A 22,171-nucleotide genomic window follows, 5' to 3' on the forward strand; every position below is an offset into this window, starting at 1 on the left:
ACGGCTAAAAAGCTGGTAGGTTGTCCTTATTGGGGAAAGAGTCTAATTGTTATAGTCTAATTGACTAAAGTTGAGATATTTGGATGCAATATCTGAACAAATGAACTCAGAGGTTATTACAAAGGACCAATTTTCTGTAGAACTTATGTGTCTATAAGTTATATGTGTCTATAAGCAGCTACCAGAACAGCATTTAATTAGGAAAGCATCAGAGCAATGCACCAGCCAAGAGTACTTGAAAAGCGAACACCACAAACTAATGGAACAGGGTGCCAAGCAAATTCCAAAAGCAGAAAGAAGGAGGCCCAAGGAGAGCAGTGAGATGATATCACCAGAAGACATAGATAGCTTTTGTGGTCCTGTAGCATCAAAGATATGAATTGCTGCTCTGCATGTATTTCTTTCCTTCACCCTAATTCCTCATACTTTTCCCTCTGATGATTTGTATATTTGTGGGGATATACTCCTAGATTTACAGGGAGACCATGCTTTATTGCAATGTTTTTGCCACACTATTTCATTAAATGACTTTGCTTTGAACTAATTGCATACTCTGTCTGACTAGAGAAAAAAGTAAACACATAATTGGGGGTTTGTGAGCTACCATTTTGAGTGACTGTGGATCTACTGAATATCTTGAATCTCTAGCTATTCTTGGAGCCCCATATTTGAAAGGAGGGTGCATAAATACTACATTTGGGGTTGACCATAATGAATGATGTAGTGAATAAAGCAATAGATTGGGAGTCAGGAAAACCTGAGTTTGAATTCTTCAAACACTAGCTATGTAACAATGGAGTGGAAGGTTGGATCTGACTTATATGTGTTCCTTGGTGTTTAGGTTTGCATCCATGAATGAATGCAAGCATCCATAGGTCATCCAATCAAACAAAGGAAAGTTTAATTAGCCATAGCATAGAAAAGAAAGTGATCAAGTATATTAGTACTTATCTTAGACAAGACATGGTCCCCCTCACTTTCACATAGAAATAGAGCTTATCAGCAGAGTTGCACATGAATCTAAGAATAAAAGTTAAATAACTTGCTCAAGATCATATAGTCAGGATTTGAATTGAGTTGTTTCTCTTTATAAGTCTATCAGCTATACTATGTAATTGTTACCTAAATCTAAGTAGATGCTATTGTCAATAACAAAATACAAATTCACTTAAAAGCAGTACCAAATTCTGTGATTATATATTTTCCCAATTAAAATATAGTTCAACTACTGTCATGTGAAAATCTGTGAAATTTTGTTAAAGAGTAATCCTTATAATTAAAAGAATTAGATGCCACAATTATTATCCTTATATTTTCAATGGAGTGAGGGCATTATCAAAGGAGAAAACTCCCTCTATTAGGGCAGATCAACAACTTTTCTGAAACTTAACTTAGAGAATTGCCTAGGCCATTGAGAGGTTAAATGCCTTCCTAGGGTTCATAGGTAACATAAACCTAGGTTATTTTGATTCCAAAGCCAGTTCTCCATTCACAGTGCAATACTGCCTCTCATGACAATCATCTCCCTTGCCACAGCCTCCTACTTTTGTTGAGACCATAAATTAGTTTGAGTTTTTAATCGTATTTTTTCCTTAGAAGAAGGTACTTTTCAGTAATGTGTATTATATTTTGAAAATAAAACTACACCACAAGTGTAAAATAATACTCTATCTATAATCATACTTAATATATAGCTAGTACAAACAACTTTCCAACACAAGACATATAAATATAAAGTTTATTCAGCATAGTATTTAGAAAAATAAGTTCACATCATTTCAGAATACAAATAAAACACTTAATTGTCCAGGCATAAACCCTTATTACAGTACAACATACATACTTTAGATCTCTTTGGTTGGGTAATTGAGCACAGAAATGTTCTGTGACATGCTCTGTGTGCCATCACCTAACAGTGCAGTAAAGACTTATTGTTATCCCATACCATAATATACATTCTGTATAGATTCGTTCTTTGTTGTAAGGCACAATAAAATCATATGAGTACAGAACTAACTGGTTACTTCTAAACATACAGTACATGCAACAAAAGAATTCATTTCCTTTGAGTCAGAACCCTGAAAGCCAAAAAGAACCACATGCTATATAATTTTGAGTGAAGAATCATATGATGGTAACATTAAATTATATGAAATGTACCAGTTAGACAAAAAACAATTCTTAGGCTCTATCATCTAATAGTCTTGGGAAGACTCTGGGATATCTTCACTGGAAAAATGTAATATTTTCCCTGCAATTTTCCTGAATTAGTGATATTTTCATGAGATGAATTTTATCAAAAATATTATTAAGAATGAAGAACTTATGGCTATTGTACTATTATACACTTGTCTAGCATGTAGCAGGGCAGGCTGCAACATGTGCCCAGTAATCCAACCATTAACATGCAAGATACAAGGGCATATACAAGAAAATTTAAGGCCAGTGTGCAATTTCCTACTGATATTATCTATGGCTATAACATTTACCTGTCTTTCACAATTCAAGGAAAGGCTCTGACACGTGCGCAATTTCAAAGAGCCTTTTCATCCCTATAAATGCACAGGAGAAGTGAAAAGGAAAAACATGGGCGTCTTTGCTTGAATGAGGAAGAAACACATCTTCTCTTTAAACAACAGACTGCCCTGTACCATACAGAACTAAGAATCAAATGTCAACTTTTGACTGACATAGTGCATAGATAGGCTCATACCAGAAACCCCATAGCCAGCAGGGGGATTATGAAGAGGAATTTATATATCCCTGTTGTGACTCCCCTCAGGGATCATCACAGGGATATTTGCAGCATCTTCAAGCACTTCTTTGTGAGAGGGGAAGTTCTGCTATATGAACTCCAAAGGCCAGAATCTTAATATTGCAAATAATAACTTTACAATTTTGTGTGAGGAGTGCATGGGATTAGTATTATATTATTTTATTCACATATATATGCACTACACCACATAAACTGACCCTTATCTTACTGAAAGACTAGAAAAGAACACTATGTTCTTTATAATGTGCAATGACTCTTACTTAATATAGTGTGTATATACCTGGAGCAATCAAAAGGTTATATAGTTAGATCATGTTTGGAATATAAATGGGTTTCCTAGAGAAGATTTAAATTTTGTGCTATCTTTTCTTAGGGGAGAAAGGAGAATGAACTTTCCAAAGATGTGTTTTTGTATGTATGTATGTATATATGTGTGTGTGTGTGTACTTTGGAAGACACATATGTGTACGTATGCACACACTCACATACTATTTCCTAGTTGGTGCTTTAAACACATCCCCATTTCCTTTATAGGATGGGTAGCCCTTTAAAATATATAACAAACTCTTGAGATGTGCAGCAAGTAAATGGAAAATACCATTTTCTTGTAAACTATACTATAGAGCCATAAAATTAAGCTCAGTAACATGATCAATACACACCCAAAGGAAAAAACAAACAAACATTATAAGTAGTGGCAGAAGAGAACAGAACTCTAAAACACCTGACTTAAAAAAAAAATTAAACCCCAAAGCTTAACAAAAACACTGTCCATTTAGAACTCTAGGAATATTCACTATTTTTTCATTCAAAAAGGACAGATCTTTTGATCAAAATGATGAATCAAAGAATTTCTTGTACAGCTCTTGATCTTTGTATATCATTCACATTTAGCCAAACCACAAAATTTAGGTCCTATACAAACTTTCGCCTAGCACACATGGTAATCAGTGATCATAGTAGCATCTGTGCATAAGGATTAAGGACCTAAATGGGCCCTTCATTTTGATCTTATAAATAAATGTGATATCTTTACCTATGACAGTTTCAGTAAAGTATGCTTATTTCGTATGATTTTTAGATACTGCAAAAGAATTTCATAATGCTGGTCACCATATATGTGTACCTTTCATCTACTGTCATGTGTTCAGAATCATTGATAACTATAGCCAGAACTCACAGCAATATTTACAGATTCATTGAACTTTTTTAAAAATTACCTCTAAAGAAATGAAAAGATAGTGCAAACAATAGTCATGATATCATGATGTTCGAAAGCTCATGGAAAAATCATTTTCCAAAACACTTAGAACTGATTAGAAGTTTTAACAGGGAAAGGTCTTGTTCTCCAGATTTACTTGTTCCATTTTCTCTATAATTAGGCTTTGATAGTAGATATGGATAGTTTATGTGGATTGAAATGACATGGAAGTTTTTATAGGACTGTTACACTATAATGAAAAGTATTAACAATAAATCAGCTATTTGAATCATCATTACTAATAGAAATAGTACTATTAAAAATTTAGTATATGTTTTCAGATTAAACCAATTCTACAGTAAAATTAATCCTGGGTGGATCATCAAAGAACAGTCAATGTTTTTCCTCACATGTCTGTACCTTAGTAAGAATAATAAAAGGCCACTAGGTAAAAAAGGCACCTGGAATTCTGTAGAAAATATGTAGGTATTTAAAGCAATTGGAAAAATACTAAATAAAGAACAGGATAGGGATATGAACAAATATATCCAAGTTTGAATATTGGAGAGAGTTTTCTTGCTTCAGTATTATTAACATTGACCTTACTGGGCTACTGATAAAAATCATTATGTTTAAAATCCTACAAAAAGTAAAATTTTGTTGGAAACAACTATGTCTACTTCTTGTTCAAACAATAAAAATAAATTAAACAGCCAGAAACTTGTTTTCTTTTCATTTCATTGTGCCTCAAGTAAAAGGAAAACACATACCCTATAAATAAGTTCATTGTACTAATTCAAAATATCCTAATAGTAATTGATATATTTACATTCATGCTGGAGTCTATTTCAGAGGTGTTTTTATTAGAATGTCAAATTATCTGAGCTTCATTAAACTACCAGCTATCTTCATCTGTCAGTCGGCAAAGACAATCTAGTACTTTCTAGCTGGGAAAATGCTGACAAATAGAATCATTCAGGGTTTATTCAGGTTCTTAAAATCAAAACTATCTTAAGAATAGTTTGGAGAGGTATCATCTATGCTTTTTTAAATATATCAATGCCCATGGAGTAAGAAGTAAACAAAAAGAATTGCATTGTTTCTATCTTTTTATAGCTACATTTCATTTTCTAGAAATATGTACATATTTTTACTTTTGAAACATAAGTTTTTATGTGGAAGTTTCATTTCAGCCTTTAGGGTTACATTAAGTAAACCAAACCATCACACCTTCACTTTGATAATTTCCCTTATGTTCTCTTCTTTAGTTAAAAGAGAACATTAACACGTGAACAAAAAAAAAAGGATATAGTTTCACTTCCATGGATTTAATTGTGGTCTTCATGCAAACTCAATTCAAAGTCTTTGAAACATATCTCCCTGCCAAACTGTGCAGTATTTTCCTTAAGTAGGGAAAACGTTTAATGTCTTCAGGGCCTCTGGACAAGATTTGAACATGGATGCCAAAAACAAAGGGGAAAAAAATTATAAATCTTGCATATCTTGATCCAACTGAACAGTTTGGAGCTTGGCAAGCTCTTTTTTGTCTGTTTCCAGTTCTTCACAGACTGTTTCAACAATGCCATCCAGAACATATTTGGATTTGGAATCCAGCATCATTAAGTTGCTTGTTGCTTTGTCCTCAGAACTTGGTATGAAATCTTCCTTTATGTTAGATACGGATTGCAGAACTAACCGGTGCTCTCTGACAAAATCCTCATGTACTGCTGGGGAAGAATGACCCACACGGTCTCCAGCTGCTGGAACTATTTCCCCAAGGGCAGGCTGGGTCATTGGAATTGACATTAGGTCTGGCCCAGTAATAAGGGAACAGTTCTGAAGAGTTGCATAGTTCGTGTTGCTGACAGATATCACAGTAGATGTGCTTGTTACAGGTGTAGACAAGGGCTGGCTCTCAGTAATATCAGCATTTAGCTCTGTTGCATTTAATAGAGCAGGGGGAGCGAGGGAAAAATTGTGAGTTGGAGTTACATTAACTAATGATGAGGCCATAGGATGAAGGCCACTGCTTGAGATATTTTCAGAAGACATGTTTACATTGACTTGTGGGTTTTGATTGACAGGCATTAATTGAGAAAATACAAGGCTCCTTTCCAAGCCCTCTTGTTTAACAGATCCTACTGTTTGACCTGAATTTGGAACTGTGTAGACAACTGTACTAGGCGAAAGAGAGCTGAAGAAAACCTTTCCTTGCTGTGCCGTGGTGGAGTCACTTGTAAATGTCCCCCCATCAGAAGTGCTTGAATTTACTGAAATGTTACCTAAAAAAGAATAAAGTAGAATAGATTGGAAATTATATGAGCCGATGAAAGTTACTTCAGTATTTATTTATTTATTTACATGTTATTTTTCTCTGAGTTAAGCCAATGATTAATATTACCTATAAGAGCTTAGCCAGTGTAAAGCAAAAGAATTCCCTTAATTTAATTCTGAATTTTAGGTCTTTCTGGTTTTCTACTAAAAGCTTGATAATAGCTAGGATTTACACAAAGAGTGCTTTAAGATTTGCAAAGTGCTATACATGTTGTCTCATATTTGATTCTCATAAGAACCCCATGAGATAGGCATTATTATTATGCCTATTTTACAGATGGGGAAATTGAAGTTGAAAGACATCAAAAGATAACAATTGTCTGAAGTTGGATTCAAATTCATCTTCCTCATTCCAAGCCCAATATTCTATCCACTGCAAACCCTACCTATCTAGTTCTTAATTAATTGATGTGCATTATTGGCTATGCCAACAAGAACTAAAAAACACAAATACAAAATACCTTTGTTGGGAACAAGTCAATAACTGACTAAAAGCATAAATGGACATGCAGAAAATATTGCATGAAGGAACTTGCCCTAGGGCTTTAAGTTAACCATATGAACCTGTGGAGACAAGTTTCAAACTTTCACCTAACTAACCATAAAATAAATAATGTCAAGGCAATTAGACATTCAAAGGTTTTTTCTTTTGTTCTAACAGAACTGAACTTTAAACATGCTTCTAAATCTGATGTAGTGATAGACAGAATTAATGAGAATATTGAAATATGCCTCTTCAAACACATTTCAATAGAAATCAGAGTTGATTCTTTAAAACTGACCTTTTAAGACTATTATTAACATTTTATAGAGACTAATTCCATAGGAGAAAAGGATAAGGAATTAAATGAATTATCCAATTAATTCATAGCTTTCAATTTTTTTTCTGAAAATATGCATGCAATATTCTATTTTACTTCAGGAAAACTTCTTTTTGATATTTTAAGACCAACTCTACACAGTCAATGCAAATAGAAAGTTGAAGAGATATTTCTACTAGATAATAGAGGCAATTTAGCTAGTCAGCCAGTATAAATCTTTCAAGTGCTCCATAAAAACATGTTTTCTTTTTTAGACTGCTTATATAGGAAAAATAAAGCAAAGACTATAAATTTAAAGGTTATACTAAAATATTCTATTAATGAGAAGGGAAAGGGTCTTGACAAATTGACTATAGATTTAGAGCTAGAAGGCTCTTAAAAGTTGTTTGATTCCACCCCCTCATTTTATAGTATACAAGAAGATAACTGTTTTGTTCAGATATACATAGCTAGAGGCAGAATTCAAATCCAGATTCTAAGTCCAATGCTGTATCCATTATACCAAATTGCCTTTCCATTCTGCTCTGAAATCTTTCAAAGTGACTGTCCAAACCAAAGGTTCTTAATCTGAGGTCCACAAATTTAAAAAAAAAAAAAAGTTTAAAAAAAAACTATATTTACCCTTGCTGTGTGACCCTGGGAAAGTCCCTTAAAACCAATTTCCTCAGCAAAAAAAACAAAAAAACAAAACAAAACAAAAAAAAAAAAAACTACCCACAAAACCTATATTGCAATGTAATTGGTTTTTTTCTAATATTATATATTTTATGCATTAACAAATTATTCTGAAAAGGGATGCATAGACTTTATCATACTACCAAAGGGATCCATAATATAAAAAAGATTAAGAAATCCTTGGTCTATATAAAGAAAAAACCCTGGTAGTATATCATAGTTCCAATGTTTCCTAGACACATAGTTGTAAGCACTTAACATTTTTAAATCTCAGTTTCCTCAACTGGAAAACAGTTATACTTACACTACCTACCTCAAAGGAAGGTTTTTGGAAAGTTACTTTGTAAATGTTAGATTATCTGAGTTGGTAGTATTCAATTTAGTTCATGGAGAAAGTTCCAAATTTAAGTAGAATTCACAAAAGAATTTTTTTTTGGCTTGAATAATAAGAATTATTATTACGAAATTACCTTCCTAGACTAATAATTGGATTATGATAGGAAACTTCAGATGTCTTCAGAAAAACTTGTCAGTCTCCTAACTACATTGGAATTTCTTCAAAGTCAATATTTTGGAAAGCATTCTATAAAGAAAATTATGTTTTCTGATATTTGAAATTTTGGGAAAATATATACAATTAGTAAGGTATGTTTTCATCTTAGATTAAAATATACAAGAAAATATATTTTCTTCTACTATGTCTAAATAGACAACATTTATAATTTCTAAACAATAGTCATAATTATATTTCTGAAATAAAATATATTGAAGACATACTCAGATTATTCTTATTTGTTATCTTTTTATATGCCCTCCGCTCTAATTTCCCTACCAAATGGCTGTGTCAGTCAAACAACTAAAAAGATTTGCCTGAAGATTAAATATACTTTAAAATTCTCAACCTGAGCTTCTAGGATGTGGTTAAATTTTATATACATACGTACATACATACATTTGTTGAAGCATATGTTTTATTTGAAATTTGCTTGCTAGTACATATAACTTCCTTTCTTTTTTTTGATCTTTTTGCAGTATTTTCCCCCTTTTCCCCATTACAATGTAAGCTCTTTTATGTCAAGGACTGACATATTTGCTTTTATTTGTAACCTCAGAACATTTAATTAGTGATTTATCAAAATGTCTAGCAATTTAAGATAGTGCTTTTAAATAATTTTTTTAGCTTTTTAATAGCTACTTAAGAGTAAACAGTCAAATTTTTGAGTATGTTCTAGAAATTATAACTAATTAATAGAAAAATACAAAGATGATCTGGGGATCTCTTTTTAGATTCAATAACTACTGAATAAAGAAACTGCATTACAAATCTAAAGAAAATTGCTGTCACAACTAAATGGATAAATAAAACTTTATAAGGATTATGTTTCAAGGTTTTTTAATAAGAAGTAAATAAGTATTTTATAATAAAACAAAAGACTAGGTAGAAAACATATTAACAACTTGATGACAAGAAATGATATGCTTAAATATCTTTTTTTCTCATATATAAGAAATCAGAATTTTTTTTTAACCACAAAGAAGGAATAGGTATAGAAAGATAATTTTACTCAGTCAGAAACTTTTATCTTAGCTATCATAGTTAGAAGTTTTATCATAGGTAGAAGTTAAGGACTAAAAACATGCATAATTGTGAACTGCTATACTGTATCAAGAGAAACACTTAATTCCTGAACCCATCTGGTTAAACTTATGCCTTCAACCTACCCCAATTGTCCCAATACTGACAACCCTGTCATTTGATCTTAGCTATTATAAATGAAAATGCTATTCTTATTCCCTTTAAATGTCTCATTTTAAAAGAAATTAAGCTATTAGCCCCTAATAATTTTTTGTGGCATCAAGTTTCCCAGGTTACACATCAAAAGTATTTCTCCATTTCAGATTTTCTTCCCAAATCACCCCACCCCCTATACCTACTCACTTTTTGCTTCAAACATGGTATCTTGAGATTTTACCTACTGGTTCTTAGTGAATTTTCCCTAAGAGAAAAAAACTGATTTGTGGAAGGTAGGAGGAAGACATGGTAATGAGAAAAAAATGCATATTTAATCATGTAAAAAACTAACACTGATTTTTACTTCAGTTTTCATAGTTTTTCTATTGTTTTAGCTCTTTCAATAACTTGGAATACCAAAATAATGATGAATATGTTATGAGATAAAATGGAAATACATATACAAAACAAAATTTATCTCTGGATTATTTTTCTATCATGAGCTAGCAAAGTTTAATGCTATATAACACAATACTTCATTTTATGTATTCCTGAAAGACAATATATACATTCTAGATTTGTAAGTCAAATCACAGAATTATAGATTTAGATTTAGAAGGATTCTTAGAAGTCATCTAAGCTAAATCTTCCATTTTTCAGATGAGGTGACTGAGCTCTAGAGAAATAAAGTAGTTTATCCAAGGTCACACATACAGTGTGTGGCAAAACCAGGAATTAAACCCAAGGCCTTTGCAGAGCTCCACATTAGCATTACCCCTTATTATTTAACTATTTCTCTAACATTATTTAAATACCTCAGGAAAATGAGATTTCAAATGAAACTCTACAGTAAATGCTTTTAAATGAAGAACCACTCCCTAATTGATCTTTTTTTGCGCAGTCGTCCAAAGAGCAATACTTTCAGATGAATCAGAAGACTTCAATTTGAGTCTGGATTTTGGCAATTACTGGCTATGTAAATCCTGGGCAAGTCACTTTACTTCTATTTTCATACATTGGATTTGCCTAAAATGACATAAAACTTCTATCCTAGGATTAACAGTGTTCAACTTTTGAAATTAAAGTTTTCACTATCTCCATTGTATAAATGCATAAACTCAAATAGAAGGACTAAGAAACTTGCTCAAAGTCATTGAGAGAGTTAGTCCTTATTTCTCATGAAGTCCAGTTCAGGGCCTTCTCTAGTGTACTCTGTTGTTCTGCTTTTGGTCAAATCTTTTTTACCTATAGAAATAACAGAAATAAGGAATCATCTGAGAGACTTCCCCCTATCTAATAATGCCCCTAAGTCTAAGGACATATAAACAGGAGTTCAATCACACATTCCTTTGCTTTTCCTTTAGTTTTGCTATACTTAATTACAGGAAGAAGAGGGTACATAGAAAATCAAAACACTCTCATCACTGTGCCTGATTTTAGCTTGCTCTTACAAAATGTTTTTGATCACATACTTGTTGCTTAGGTAAAATGCATGTTCACACTAAATCTTTGGCTTATTCTTTGTTCTAAGCTCTAATGTTAATTTTTAATTTTAAAAAATTAAGCAATGGGTTATTTTTCAAGCATCAAGATTTTATATTTCTATAATTGCAGAGCAGGCAAGCCTTGTTATGAACTATATTTTTCCATTCAGGTCCTAAAAAAAAATACAGCTCATCCCCATGATCTTAGGGAGTTAAGCATGTTGAGTGTTGCTAACAGGTGTTGTAATGAGGGTGAGCAGCAAGAACAAGGATATTCTGCAGCTGTAGCAGACACCAGGCCACATGGGCTACAATACCCCTTCATAGGTTTCACAAAAGACAGCAGCTGACACACATACTCACTTTTGCCCAAGGCATTACTATAGTAAATGAAACCTTTACCTTGTGAAGCTGCCACTGAGACAGAAGGCAGCTGCAGAGGAGAGAATCCAATGCTTCCATTAAGTAACTGGCCATTTGTTCCTGAATTGGGGATCTGTACAATACCATACTGGTTTATTTGTACTGGTGTTGTAAAAGTCACCACAGAACCTCCATCTTGAGAAGCCACTGTTTGTATGCCTTCCCTTTTAACTTCAGTGCTAGGTATTAAGCCAGGAAATGAAGCAGGGACACTGGGGCTGTAAGATGTTGTTGCTGCAGAATTGGTTGTGGAACTCTGCAGACTTTGAAGTCTTTTACATCCTCTGAAGGAGATCCCAAGATGTCAGTCATAGATGCACCATTGTTCACAATGCTTGATGACGTTTTTGATGGGTTTAAAGTCACAGATTGTGCATTTCCTACATTTAGTCCATTAAGAATTACACTATTAGGTCCCTGAATAAAGGAATTGCCATTAAGGAAGACAGGTGAAGTACTTGCAGGTACTAAACCTCCATTCAATAAAACTCCAGGGGAACTTAATGATATTTTAGTGTTTCCAATTTGTTGCATATACACTGGTTCTATGTGGCTAGAAAGGCTCAAGTTGGTGACTCCATCAGAAGAACTAGAGAGTGAATGAGGAGATAAATCTTCATGTCCCTTGCTGGACTCATCTTCAGTGCTGGGATTACCATCTGATTCACTGGATAAGAGAGAAGAAATCAAGGCACATTAGAGGTCAAGGAGATGACATTTTAAATACTTGCAATTTGTTTGGAAAATCAGGTCCTAAAACAAAGAATGAGAAGAAAGCATGATGTCTGTTGGTCTGATTTAGATTGGGAAGTCTCTGAGAAGAGATCCTAAGTATGAATAAAGGCTTGGGGTGGGGGGTTGGGAATCTCAAATCCTAAATCATCTTTTGACAAACTCAGAAAAATGGTCTAGGGAATGCAACGTCAGCCAATATGAATAAAATGTATATTAGGAATCATAGGAAGTTAAATCTGGAAGGACCTCAGAAACCACATAGCTTATCTCTCAGGATACAAAGGTGAAAATTGAGGTCCCAAACAGAGAAATTAAAGGTCCATAGTCATATATCTAGTGGGAGAGTATATATTTTTTCTACCATTACAATTCTGACTCCTACTAATAAATGTTTCTATTTATATTTAGAAAGTATAAATAGAACTTATTTATTAGAATTTTGGGTTGAGAAACTCCTTTAAACAAATTTGATCAGTACAATTTTAGAGATAATGTAAGAGTCAAAGCACTAAGATATAGGCTTCCAGTAGCCCAGGGAAAAGAAAATGTAGCACCTTGAAGTGGTTTAAATTTTCTTAAATCTATTAGAGGTCTGGACTTATAATGGGAAGTGATAACTCAACAACCACTTTCTGTAAATGTTTACATCAATAGACCCTCCCTGATCACCACCTTTTTATGGACTCAATTCTCTCCTGTCCAATTCTAAAGAAGTTGCTGGACTTCTGGGGAAGGTGACTTCATCACCAAAAGACCTACCTGGCAAGCACTTGTCTTTGAACTTAGAAAAAAATAGAAATGGGTCAGGTGAAATGAGTGGGAAAGGGGATAAGCTAAAAACAACATAACAAGAAGAAACCAAATACTTCCCCCTCCCTCATTGTCGTTTCCAGGCCAGGCACCCTCAGGCCTCTTCCTGAGTCCTTCCAGATTCCATCTGTTCCTGAGAATACCTTCTTTTCTTTTTTCATCTACCAGGTTTAGAGAAAGGATCCAGGATGAAAGTGTGGTGGTGTTTCCCTACTTGGCCTAACACTAGAATGGAAGCAGGAGAGAGGCTGGTTGGAGAGCTGAAGAAGGTGGTTTGTTTTTGGCCTGGTTGGCCCAGGGATGGTTCCTAGCAGGGTCTGTTTCACTTTAGTGCTGAAGGAGGGGATTACTTTGGCTTTGGGCTGTGCGGCGGGGAGAGCTGTGAGCATTTTGATTTATGAGCTGAGATTGAGCCTCAATCGCTGTCTGAGAGAGTGACTCATTGGGGGAGGGCAGGGGAGGAGGCAGATCCGGAGAGGGGCAACCTGGAGGAGGGGACAGTGAGGAAGAAAGCACAGATGGTAGGGAAAGAAGAGGATTGGAGCTTGTGTGCGGTGATGGAGGTGTGAAAATAGCCCGGGAGGGGGAGGGGAGAGGCAGGATCCCGTATTGGGTGTGCCAGGACACCCCTCACTTTCTACCCTGGGGCCCCACTTATTTCTTCTTTGTTAGAGGACTAGGGCGGGGATCCCTAACCCCAGGCTAATAAAGGCAGAGTTTTGATTGGGGAGTAATTAATTCTCTTATCAGCAACTTTTTTTTCTAACTTTATTTTCAGACTCACTTTCTCTCTCTCTTTTGGTGTGTTTTGTTTTGGTTGCACTCCGTCTTCAGTATTGATTCTCCTCGCTGCTCTAGGGGCCCTCGGCTGGCTCTGCACAACCACCTCACCGCCCTCCTTCTTTCCTCCTCCCTCCCTCCCTCCCTGGGAGAGGAATGCCTGGAGGCCCGATTTGCCCAAGGAAGGAGGGAAGAGGGGAAAGGGGGAGGGGCAGTAGGAGGAGAGCAGGCTCTGGAATGTGCCTTGTGCGACGAGTGGTCACCTCCACCTGGCCGGCTCTAGTTCTTAGAGAACTAAGAACCGTTTAGCTTCGGCTCACTTTAGCTCATTGATTCATTCTTTGATCGATATATTGTAGATATTTTGATTGTTTCTCCTGGAGGTTGGGGACACTATCTCTTTCAACCCTTTCTGTGCCACATACTCAGGTAAGCACCATCCCTGTGATACACATAACCACAGGAAGTATATTCAGACGCAAAAACAAAAGCTCTGGGAAACCTGATCCTTTCTGACAGAGGAAAGGCTGAAAGAAACAAAAGCTCCAAACCGGCATGAGATCGCTGTGCACCCACTTCCTTCCCCACTGCCCGCCATAAGCTCCCTAGCCATGGAGCCATAGGAGAATCGAGTTAAGAGAGCACTTTTTTTTTTTTTTTCATTCCCGGCTTCCCGGGACTGCGTTGAAACCCGATCCGAAGGAGTTCAGAATCAGGTTTCAAAACACGGTAGACGCGAGCCGCACCAACACCCCCACGTTGCTGCTGCTGCTGCTACTGCTGAAAAGAACAGCGGGCATAGTGAATGATTAACTCTGTCAAATAAAACTCAGTCTTAACACTTCCCCCCCTCCATCCTCCCCCCATACTCCCACTCAACAACCTCCCTTCCATCACCTATCAGGACCCAAAGTACAGGCCCTTCTGCCCCCAATTTTTCTACAGCATTTTCCAAGCCCAAGACTGAGAAGCTGCAGAACCCCAGGTAGGGGTGTGTGGTGTGATGTGATGTATGTGTGCTTAAGCTGGAGAAAGCAGAACTAGAAGGCTAGGTTGGGGTGCAGTGGGCATGTTAGTGTGGCAGCAGCCCATCATGCCTATGTCTAAACAGAGGGAGAAAAGCCCAAAGTCAGCGAGCCCCAGAGCAAGGAGGAAGGAGGAAGCTGGAAGCCGAGCGCACTCCTCGCTTGCCAACAAACTCCTTCGCTTCACCCCTCCAGACCTGGGGACAGTGGCAACTTCAAAAGGCTGAGGGGATCGGGGTGGACAGAACTGCCTGGTCAAAGGTGGGGGGTGGGGACTGATACCCGGGCTAGAAGAAACTTCTAGGGGAAGGAGGGGGAGGGTAAAGAGGTCTGTTCCCTCCTCCTCCCTTCCCACCCCCCCCACCCCCAGCCTACCTCCACTCCTTAGTCCTCCAGTGCAGCGTCCGGGAAGAGAAGGAGGGGGGAGGAGGGAAGGGAGAGGTGGGCAGCAGCAGGACAAGGCTAGTGGGGAAGGTAAGCGCCATATTTGCAAGCGTTTGGAGGAAAAGCAGGCTGGGGGTTAGAGGAGGGCGAACGAGAGGGAGGAGAGACAGAGATAGAGACAGAAAAGGAGGAGGAGAAGGAAGAGGAAAGTTTGGCGGCTCACCTTTTGGACTGGGTCTCGGAGGGATTCCGGTCGCGCTGCCTCCGGTTTTTGAACCAGTTGCTGACCTGAGTGAGGGAGAGGCCGGTGATCTTGGCCAGGTGCCGCTTCTCTGCTGGGGACGGGTAACGATTCTGCTTGTACAGCTCCTTGAGCGCGTTGCGCGACTTCTCCTTGAAACAATACACCGTCTCCTCGCCGTCCCAGATGGTCCGGGGCAAGGGGAATTTTCTCCTCAGCCTGTACTTGTCCACAGCTCCCAAGGGCCGGCCCCGCGCTCTCTCGGCTTCACTATAGCGCGCCTTGTACCAGAGCTGCTGCAGAAGTGGGTGGTTGGCCGACTCGAAGCTGTGGCTCTCGAGGATGCTGTAGAGCTCCGGGTAGATGCCCTGGTGGAAGGCGACCAAGGCTCGGGCTTTCAGGAGGCTTTCGTTGCCACGTAGCAGGTCGCTTTGAGGCAGAGACCATAGGAACCGGGCCAGACGGTCCAAGTTTCCCCCTTGCTGCAATGCTTCACAAACGCAGGCGACGTGGTCCGGGGAGAAGGCCAGAGGGGTCTGCGCTGCGGCGGCGGCTGCAGCGGCGGCGGCGGCCGCAGCGGCTGCTTGATGGTTTCGGGCTAGAAGTTCGGAGTGGAGTTGTACCTGGTCCGCCGCAGCTCCCGCGGCGGCCACCGCCGCTGCGGCCGCCGCGGCGGCTACTGCCACTGCCGCCCCCTCCTCTTCGCTAGCAGTAGCCGTGGAACCCACGGGCTCCATGGGGAAAGAGGCGGCAGCCGGAGCATTGAGTGTTGCCACAGCTCCCCCCACCACTTCTGGTGGCGCCTCCTTTCCTTCGGGGGTGGCTTCCATCCCATTTTCTTGCTTTATCTCCACCGCACTTGCGATCTGGTCCGTGGGGGAGGAAGAGGACATTTTTTGTCGTCCCCCCCCCCCACTCCTCTCTTTCTTCTACTCTCCTTCTTTCGCCCCCCTCCCCCCTTCCCCTCTCCGGAAAGCCCACTCCCTCCCTCTTAGTTTCGGCAGGATCTAGCTGATCAGGTTTCTTCCCGGCCACGCAGTCACCATTAAGATAGCTGCTATAGCAAAGTAGTGTAAACGGATAGCTCCTTTCTGCCTTTCCCCCAACGTGACTCCTCGGGTTGCTGCATACTATATGGCACAAGCAGCCTGACTGGCCCAGGCGAGCCACCTCATTGGCTATTTGCATTCAGAAAGAGGAGGAGACACAATTTCTCTCCCCCACAATCACCCCTCCTTCCTCTCCGTCCCTCCCCCCTTCCCCTGACCCTAAACACCTATACCTGGAGAAGTTCGGACATTCTTCTTAATATGCTACACTCAGTTAACAAAAACATATCACCTGAAAGCTAGACAGTAGAAGTCTTGCAAAAAAAATTTTCAGTGAGAGTTCTAAGAAAAGAATAGATAAGTAGTATTAAGGAAAATATGTAGCCTTCACATCAAGTTGCCTAAAATCTAACAAAAAAGTTACCACTAGCAAAAAGATGACAATATCATAAAGAAGCAAAAGAAGAATTGATATCTTCACACTTCCAATTTTGTTTCTTTTCACACACCTATCGTGGGTTTTTCTTAAAAAGGATAAAAGGGCATGGGGAAATATTGACAGGGAAGGAACCCATTGAGAATTGAAAATCTTTATCAAGTACAAACGTTAAATAGTTTTACTTTAAAATAGTATTTAGTATAGACAGTACATTGAGAATACTCAAAGCATCAGTCATTCACACCTATGTTTAACATCAAGAAATGTAAAGGATTGGAAGCAAAAATGAAATAATTGCAATAGTTAGGTCAATAGGATAGTAAAACAAATGGTGTTATACCAATAGAACACCTCTGTTACTATTGTGAATTGTGGAAGATCATCATTTTATCATAACATAACCACAGCAAGGAAGACATTATATTCTTTATAATGTATCCCTGTTTCTCTATGAATAATTGTGCTAATTCAAAAGATGTTACATTTCCATATTAGGCTCCAGGTACTTCTGAAAGAATCAGTAGTTATTTTCACCTATAGATATAACATAGGACTACAAATCTTTGCCTTGAGACTGAAGCTTTAGTGTCTGGGAATCTGGTTGCCTTTTTTCTTCATTGGCTACATAAAGCACTTTCTTAGAGTCATCTAGTCTCTGAATGCTATTCATTAAATGGATCTACTTGCTGCTTTTATATTCCAGGATTCATTTCCTATGCTATATTGTTTTAACTTCAGCTGTGTCCTCATAATACTGCTTCTGTCCAAATTACCTTCAGTGACTGCTTCAGATTATCATGACACCTGCTCAGGACTCTTGGACTCACCTATCCCACGTCCAGATTTTATATTATCTTTTTTTTTTTCTTTTCTTCTTTTTCTTTTTTGCTAAGGCAGTTGCGGTTAAGTGACTTGCCCAGGGTCACACAGTTAGGACGTGTTAAGTGTCTGAGGCCATATTTGAACTCAGGTTCTCCTGACTTCAGGGCTGGTTCCCTATCAACTGCACCAACTAGCTGCCCCAGGATCTTATCTTTTAATGTAATATATTCAATTCCATTTTAACAGCCACCTAACATGCATTCATTAAGGACTTTTATGTGCTGAGCACTGTTGAGGATGAAAAGAAAGAAATTATAGTCATTGCCTTCTAGTACTAGGATCTCCTTACAAAGTTCTTTTTTTTCATTCTTCTTTTGGTCTGGATGTGATTGGATTGGTGGAGGGAGCTCCATATTGAGAAAACTCTACCAATACAGGGCAAATTTTCTGTGATTTTTAATCTTATATAAATCATCCTAGAGAATGAAACCTTCAGTGTGAATCAGAGGCTGGACATGAATCCTGTCAAGGATTCACTGAAATATAATTGAACTTTTAAATGTTTTATAGATGCCACAATTATTTCTAGATACCTACTTCAACATTAAACTACCTCTTATAAAAATGAAAACACAACTATGCAAAAAACCTACACAGTGACCTAACAAAATATATAATATTCTGCATCTATCATCCTCTCTACCAATATGAGGGAATATGTTTCATCATCTCTTTTGTGGAACCAAAATTGGTTATTACTCAGGTACTGTTTGTACAAGTCTTTTTATGTTTCTCTGTATTCATTATATTCATCATTTTTTTTTTTTTACAAAGAACAAGATTTTATTCAATGTTTTGTATTCAATGGTTTTTTCAGCTGTTTCCCAATTATTTTATTTTTAGTTACTTGGAGCTTCTATTTGAACATTTTTGTGGCTTTCCTTTCTGTCAATTCACAGGTCTATGGAACCCTGTCCCATAGTAATACCATTAAGTTAAGGGCTATAAATAATATTTTTACTTTCCTTGCACAATTCCAAATTGTTTTCAAGGTTAAATTAACCAATTCTTACATGTAGCAATGTTATATGTGAATTATAATATTGCCCATGAAATTATAGAATAAGCTACTTATGATTTATGTGACTGATAAATCCAGGGCTCTTTGCCATGTATTAGATCATAAATTGCCTTTATTTTCTCAAACCAGTTTGGAATATGTTTGGTGTTGTTTTGACCACCGGGCCTTTCAAAACTGAACACTTTACTAATCCCTGAACTGAGCATGTTAGGTTTTTTTTCCTGAAGTTGCTCTTTGAGGGTAACATTGCATTGACTAACTAAGCCCTAGAACATTACAAGACTACCTCAATGAGATCCACACCTATTTTAAAAATGAATGATGCATATATTTTCCAGATCAGAACATGATGTTGGATGGGAGCTCACTAATTTGGTAAAACATCCTGTTAGGCACTAAAGATGGACAGTTAACTTGTCCTAGAATTGAATAAGATCACAGGACTATATATGTAGAGTTTTAAAAGACTTTAAAAGTTATCTAGTCCAACCTCTTAATTTTAATTTTTAAGGTAACTGGTTTGTTGCCCAGAGAGATTAAATACTTATTCAAGATAGTAAGTTGCAGAGCTAGTATCCCAACCAGGTTTTTTGATGCCCAAATCTAGTTCTTGTTCCATTGAACTATGCTGCATCTCAATATCAAAAGAATTGGAATTATGGACAAAGAAAACACACGTTACATGTGAGTAGGCTAAATAATTTTATGAGTAACTTACATGTGAGGAATGACATAAAAGACCTTACTGTAGAATGAACAAATAAGCATTTATTAAGCATTTATTATATGCTAAGTGTTGGGTATGCAAATAAAAAGGCAAGGCTGCTTTCAAGGAGCTCCGAGGAAGTCTATTACTTACAAAGAGTGAAGGATAGGAGATAAATAGTTGGAGTGTTGTTCTGGTTATCCACAAAATACTTAAAGACCCAAAGGAAGGTCACCAGGAAACTAATTATATCCTCTATAGAGAATTTATGGATGGAACTGGACAACAATCACTCTAAGATCAGAGTGAATAGATAAGTTGCCATCTGTACTGATCTGGTGAAAGAAGTTTTCCAGGTCAGTGAGATCACACAGATCAAGTAAAGCACAAATATTTACTAGTGAAATGAAATAGGCATAAACTAAGAACCAAGAGGAGTCAGGTAAGCCCCCTCCATCTTTATTCTTTGAAGATTCTGAAAGGAGAGCTATTTCTATAAAGGATGTATTTTAAACTCAATGGAGCAAGCATGGGGTTAGGTTTTTTGGTGTCATTTAAGGGACTATTATACTAGATCTTCCCTAAAAACTTTCAGGCATTGTAGGGATGAAAGTGATTCAACACTTAAAGGTCTTACCCCTGAAGTGACAAAGCAATTCCCTTATTAAACACTGATAATCAATTGCTATGAACCAGTAGATCTTTATGGGCTCTCTATTTCTTTTCTTCCTATATCCTGTCATATTTAGATTAGTTAAGCTTTTTCTGAAGGGATGAGATAGGAAGCAGGTGCCTTTCCCCCATGCTGACTGTGACAGTATGTGGAAACTAAAGCATATGTCCTGCCTGGGTGGGCCCGAAGTCATCCAGGGTGAGACCCTGGGTCTTGTTTTTGTTTCTTCCTTGAAGAAAGGTGAACAAAGATGCCAAGATAGACACATCCAAGTTATCAGGAAGTCAGAAGATCTTAAATTCTTTCTCAGTATTGATAGTATCCTATATCTATTATATCTGCTGAAGATGACTACAATTTAGAGGATTAATGGAACCCTAGATCTGACTTGCCAGAAAATATGGCCCTTGAAAGAATTGTACGGATTGTATAAAGCAGAGGAGAAAATATAAAATGATGAGCTCCACAGTTTAAATAAGATACTGATAAACTGGAGAGTGGTCAGAGAAGTATAACCAGAATAATGAAAGGACATGAGTCCTTAATATGTAAGGATTTGTAGAAGGAATTAGACATCTTTACACTGGAAAATAGATTAGACATGTGGTAGCTATATTAAATTATTTGAAGGAACTATCTTGTGAAAAGGGGGTTAAGTTTGTTCTGTTTGGCCCCTCAAGGAAAAATCAGAAGTGGAGGGATGTTGCAAATAGATCAATTTAGAATCAGGAAAAACTCACAATTAGAACTGTGCAGAAATAAAATGAACTATTTGGAAAGATGGGTGGTTCTTCCATTGAGGTCTTTAAGTAGTGGCTGGAGAACCATTTGTCATCTATATTATAGTGGGGATATTTTGATATATAAGTAACTCTAAATGACCACTGATATCATATCAACTCTCAAACTCTGTGACTGTGATTTTGTAAAATGCCTCTTTTGTAACCCCCAAATTGCTCAGCTTCTTAGGAGAATATCACTGTAGTTAGTTATATTATTGCTATTTGTGCTTGTTTTAAGTCTTGTTAATATGTACTTGGATCTTATGTATTTATTGTGTAAGTGTAGGGAATAAGTTGCTATCCTATACCTTATTTCTAGGGAAACCTTAAACATGAGCCAAAACCTAAGTTTTATTGAATTTTGCTTGAGGTTCTGGGATAGCGCTATAAATGAATGTTTTACAAATTGAGACAAAATTCCAGACCATTGTCAGTTGCCTTGACTTATGTCTTACCACCAGACTTTGATATCTCTAGAGGAGTTGAGGCTGATGACTTTGTTCAACTGTGTGGCACTTAAATTCAATACACAAGCAAGTCAAGACATCACCTTCATGATATAATTGGTCTGCTTCAAGAAAGAACAAACAATGACAACATGAATGAGTACGGAAGAAAAAGAACCAGTTTTTTTTTTTTTTTTTTTTTAAGCTGATCAGGCTCTCTTATAATTGGACATAGCTTAGGCAGCTATGGATCCCAAAATTGAGAGGATAGAAAAAACCTTGGTGGATAAAGAAAGAAGGAACAGTTGTAGACCCAGTATCAGTTGTTATTATTGCACGTATAAAACCGGCTATACAAATAATGAAATGAAGACTCCATGGGGAGTGATGCTTCATGGACTTGAGAGCAATAGTAGGACACATGGGAATTGACACAAGCCAGAGATGATGAGGCACATCTGGAACTGGTAGGAAGCCTAAGTTGAAGGCCACTGTATCCCATAGCTGTGGAAGGAAGCCAGGTGGAGATGCTGAAGCAGCAACGGAATGATGGAACATCAAAGGAGAAAAAATGATTAGCATGTCAGAGAGCCACATTGCTGAGAACTAGAAAAGAGATAGACATTAAAGAACAATGGATCACAGAGACATGATGTAGAAGAGCAAATCTGACATTTTTTCTTTATTACTTTGGGTCATGTGGTCTATATAGTGTGGAGGGGCGGGGGAAGGGGGAAGGGCAGATTGCCTTT

At 37.4% G+C, this 22,171-nt stretch overlaps 1 protein-coding gene and 1 long non-coding RNA gene across 2 annotated transcripts in view; both read right to left on the reverse strand.

Moving 5' to 3' along the window:
* The window catches only part of LOC127549600 (uncharacterized), a 1,392,683-nt gene that overhangs the window by 249,229 nt on the left and 1,121,283 nt on the right, over window positions 1-22,171 (reverse strand). The window lies entirely within an intron of this gene.
* LOC127549588 (homeobox protein SIX4-like) lies at window positions 1,725-17,798 on the reverse strand. Its single transcript, XM_051977768.1, is given in 4 exon segments — window positions 1,725-6,259; window positions 11,426-11,699; window positions 11,702-12,113; window positions 15,404-17,798. Coding segments are annotated over 4 exon segments (2,394 nt in total). The 5' UTR covers window positions 16,315-17,798; the 3' UTR covers window positions 1,725-5,462.

Source organism: Antechinus flavipes, chromosome 2 (assembly GCF_016432865.1).
Source record: "Antechinus flavipes isolate AdamAnt ecotype Samford, QLD, Australia chromosome 2, AdamAnt_v2, whole genome shotgun sequence".
NCBI classification, from domain to species: Eukaryota; Metazoa; Chordata; class Mammalia; order Dasyuromorphia; family Dasyuridae; genus Antechinus; species Antechinus flavipes.